Source organism: Zingiber officinale, chromosome 9B (assembly GCF_018446385.1).
Source record: "Zingiber officinale cultivar Zhangliang chromosome 9B, Zo_v1.1, whole genome shotgun sequence".
NCBI classification, from domain to species: domain Eukaryota; kingdom Viridiplantae; phylum Streptophyta; class Magnoliopsida; order Zingiberales; family Zingiberaceae; genus Zingiber; species Zingiber officinale.
The window spans coordinates 6,706,561-6,710,971 of record NC_056003.1 but is presented as its reverse complement, the minus strand read 5'-3'; the positions used below and the strand labels follow the sequence as shown (position 1 = coordinate 6,710,971).

The 4,411-nt window shown below is 41.5% G+C and overlaps 1 protein-coding gene across 1 annotated transcript; it reads right to left on the bottom strand.

The window, feature by feature from the left end:
• Positions 1-2,379: 2,379 nt before the first annotated feature.
• Positions 2,380-3,448, bottom strand: LOC122024157 (RING-H2 finger protein ATL66-like). The gene has a single exon (XM_042582713.1). The coding sequence runs from the start codon at positions 3,344-3,346 to the stop codon at positions 2,513-2,515; it is 834 nt and encodes a 277-aa protein (XP_042438647.1). The 5' UTR covers positions 3,347-3,448; the 3' UTR covers positions 2,380-2,512.
• Between the last annotated feature and the right edge of the window lie 963 nt (positions 3,449-4,411).

Sequence of the window (4,411 nt, the reverse complement as noted above, 5' to 3'; positions counted from 1 at the left end):
TTTACCACCTTGATACTATTAAAAAAAGTCCTCCTCCGTGTTGGTCCTGGAACGGATTGGAAGGAGCGCTGGAACTCTCAAAGCAATGTGATAATTAAAATATAAGGTATTATTATATGAAATCTTGGTATCAAAACTCAGCGCGTCCAAATATATCTTCCCCCATACCTTGGCCACGTGCACTAATGACTAGTAGTCATCCGTGATTACCTCCTCCATGTTGGCCTAGAGACGGATTGGTGGGGACGCTGAGGTGAGCGAATCACCTTTTTGTCACTTGATCCTATCCAAAAGTGATGAAGGTGGCTGATTGAAAATGTGTCTTTGAGATTGACCAAATAAAGACTCCAAGCTGTCTTGTGGAACACAGAGAGTGCTAGTGATAGGTCAAGGAAAAAGTCTCTAGCGTTGACCCTTTAATGTTCACGTCAGTGATGAAGTTTTGAGAAGAAAGTAGTGGTAAAACAATAGAAACTAGTATGTAAAATTATTTAGTATCGCATACCTTTGTCTATAGATTATGACTCCTTTTTATAGTGTCATTGTTGTATTTATACACACATTCCAAGGTACTTCTAAGAAATAATACGAATAAAGTGACTCTGAAACTTTTCCTTAAAAAAACTCATAAATTTCTATAATTTGACAAGTTCAAAGCTTCGAAGGTGCGATTTATCTGCAGAATATTTTGTCTTTCGTGACACAAACTTTCAAAAAAGAGTATGGAACTGTAAGACCTCGGGGCCCATCATGGGCTGACCAGCCAACTTAGCTTGCGAGTCGTAGTCAATAACTCGATCTTCATTTGACTCCTTCGTTTCCCTTGAAGGGATGACATGTCTGATCGATCTGTATGATCAATCGGTCGAGATAGCTGGTCGAGTTAATTAACACTTAACCTTAAGTTCTTTCCACCTATCATTGATTGAGACGTGAGACCTAGCCGATCAGAAGGCTCGGTCGGTTAGGTTTCCTCTATTCATTACACTTTATCTTTGTGTAAGGAGACTGGAAGTTAGACTCTTAGGCTTGATAAATCATTTAAGGTCCAATTAACAGGTTGATCATTCAAGATCGGATCAATTAGTCAATTTCTCAATTCTCAATGTCCAATCGACTATGTTCCGATTCCTCTTGATGAATGAAATTTATTAACGCCCCCTCGGATGAGTCTAGTGACTAGTGCATGAGGTATTATCATAATGAAGTCTGGGATTCGAATCTCGATAAAGTCGAAGTAAATACCTCCTTTATGTGTTAGTCACTATTCCAAAGGTTAGTAGCTGTCCATGATTTACTTCTTTCGTATTGACCTTGAGATAGATTAACGGAATCATTAAGAATAAATGTATTCATCTTTTATCACGATGAAATTTATTAACACTCTCCAGTTTTTACTTGCATTCCGGCGTTCCACCCATGTTACCGCATCAGTGCTATTATGTCAATTCACGTACGACGACCGTGACGTCGAGAATAATTTTATCGTGGACACGTAAACAATCATTTAATTGGCATCTTGCGGAATTAACTGAAAGCGTATTCAAGTTCACGAACTAAATCTGACCGTGCTTCAGAATTCATATAAAAAACGTCTCTTCGAGCTGACTTGCGTGCTAATTTCTCTACTGGATAATATAAAGTTCATCTTTTTCTTCTTTTATAATGATAATGAAAATGATGTAGATATAGTTTAGATTATTTTGCAATCAAATTGTCAGAAGCCTTTTGCTCTGGACCAGTTCATGTTGAAAATATTTCGCGAGACGTCGATATTCTACCTTCTGCTGGATAACACGAGCTGTTCGTACAAAATTTGCACGGCCGAAGCGAGTACCGGTATATCGTCATCCACTTGTCCTCCTCAGCCACTACTGCCCTATTCATTGCAGGACAAAAAACTCACTGTCCAACTCCATCCACGCACTTATCTTCTCGCACTGTGTGTTCTACAGCTATTGTCGTCAGCACTTACGCAGGCCACCTGTGTCGCCATTTATCAGCAACTAAAAAAGATCAGAATTTGAAAAAGAAAAAGCAAAAAAAAAAAGTTTCAATGGCAGTTTGGAGTGTTGACGAGCATAGCAGCACAAACAGGCAAACAGATCGTGGTCCGTGGTGGAAGATGATGCGAGCCGGTAGAGTGCAGATGCTTGTGAAATCTTTGCTGAAATGAGAAAGCTTTGGTAGGATAAATAAGAGAGTTGAAACAAGGATGGACAGGTATTCTCCAAGAAATTAGGTTCGTGTTACATCAGTTATGACAGTGTGGTACCTTACTTAGTGATGGATGCAGAGTTTCGTTTAGCGGATGCAGAATGGAATGGGAAATCTGACACTCGATGTAGGGATTAACATTTAGCAGATGAGTGAGAGGAGAAATAAATACGAACACAAAAGGGTTTCGTACTTTGAGTTCGATTCGAGACTCAAGTCGGAGTTATTTCTGTACAGGTGAATAATACAGCGGAAAATGGGAAATTGAAATTAATGGATCGAAAGAAAGCCAATTCTAGTCTAGACTCATGAGCTCGTCGGTGGTACGTGTCGGGGCAAGGTCACGTCCTTGCTCGACGTCGCGCCCACTTGGACTCCCCGAAGCGCCGCCGGTCCTGTTCCCGCGAACGAGAAGCCACCGCAACGGCCTCAATGTTGCCTTTGGCGCCGGCGCTGACTCCTCTGTTACTGTTAGCCTACTCGCCGGCAATGACTCCTCTGGTATCACCTCGACGGGCAATACGCTCGAAGAAGCCCTGAAAATTCCTTCTTGTGAATTCGAGTCGCCGATTCTCGCACAAAGGTGGGAACTTGCGGCGGTATTTGAAATCGATTCGGCCGAGGTAAGCAATTGAGATCTGGACTTGTCGATTTCTGACGCCTCGAGCGCTGCCGGCGTGCGGCAGAGGGGGCAGGTGGAGTGGGCGCAGAACCACGTGTCGATGCAGTGGAGATGAAAGGCGTGGCCACACATGGGCAGCAGCCGCACCGCCTCACCGACGGCGAGCTCGGAGAGGCAGACGGGGCACTCGAGGCCCTCCTTGAAGCTCCCCGGGCGGAGCACGAGGGGAGGAGGGAGGGAGGCGGCCGCATCAAGGCCATGGTCGCTGCAGGGCAGGCCAGGGGTTGGGGCAAAGTGGGCGTGGGCGGCGCCGGAGACCGGGATGGCGCCCCAGTAGCGGTTGGAACGGAGGTAGCAGAAAAGGAGGAAGAGAAAGGCAAGGAAGACGACGATGACGCCGGCGACCAGGAAGCCGCTGGTAGTCGAGAGGGAGAGCCGAGCGACGCCGGCCATGTGTTGCTGCGGGACATCTGCCGTGGACGTGGGATTCATAGCGAAATCGACCATCAATGTGGACGGATCATGCAATTAGAATTATAGCTGCGGAGAAGAAACGAAGATGCGCTTTGATATATAGAGGAAAGAAGAACTGGAACTGCTTGATGGCGGCTTGCTGCTGCGGGAATCTTACTATCAATAAAATTAATCAGATTTTGTTTTAAAAAAGATAGTAATAAAAAAAAGACAAGAATATAAGTGGAGATAGATACTCAACTAATTAATTGAATTTGTATAATTATTTGTTGGAACTAAAAAACAGTCGAGTACAGGTGATAGTGGCGGATTCTCGACCTGTTAACATCAGATATATATATATATATTTATAACTTTCATGGTTTTGCACAACCGACAGAGTGAAAATTATCGGAAATAAATATAATTTATTTTTAAGGTTTCGTGTCTTGTAAGGTTATTTAACACATTTAGGCAAAAACTTGACCACCATGACTTGTCATGTAACCTAAGTCTTATATGTACTCTTTTATATTAAAATTTTCTGGAGTTATTAAATATTTTTGATGGCTCTAAAAGGTTCATATATCCTTATCTATTTTATTTTTTTTTTATTTGGAGTCTTTTACAGTCATAGGCTAAAATTTATATCAAGTAAGAATTTAAATTTTTTAAAAATGTTTTTGATAAAAATTGACTGTCCTTGAGAATCAAAAGATAACTTCAGAGACATCTAGTATAAACCTAAGCTCATTTGACATAAATATAAACATACTTACAAAACTAACTAATTTAAAAATGAGTTTTGGAATCGGTTTATCCCGTACGTCAATGAGTTTTTATAGCTAATTTCCATTTTTTTATATATAAAAAGAAAATGACATTGAGTCCGCATTACCAGCAAGGATCTCTTGGTCCACAAATTGTGGATCAGGGGATGGTCCATTGATCTGGACCTTTGATTTGAATGGACCACATCTTTAAATAAGTGGGGTTTATTTAAATCAAAAATCCACATGTAGTGGACCATCCCTTGATCCATAATTTGCGGATCAGGAAATCTGTTCCTCCGTATTACCGATCTCCATATATTTATTTACATTTAGATATTTTAAAGTC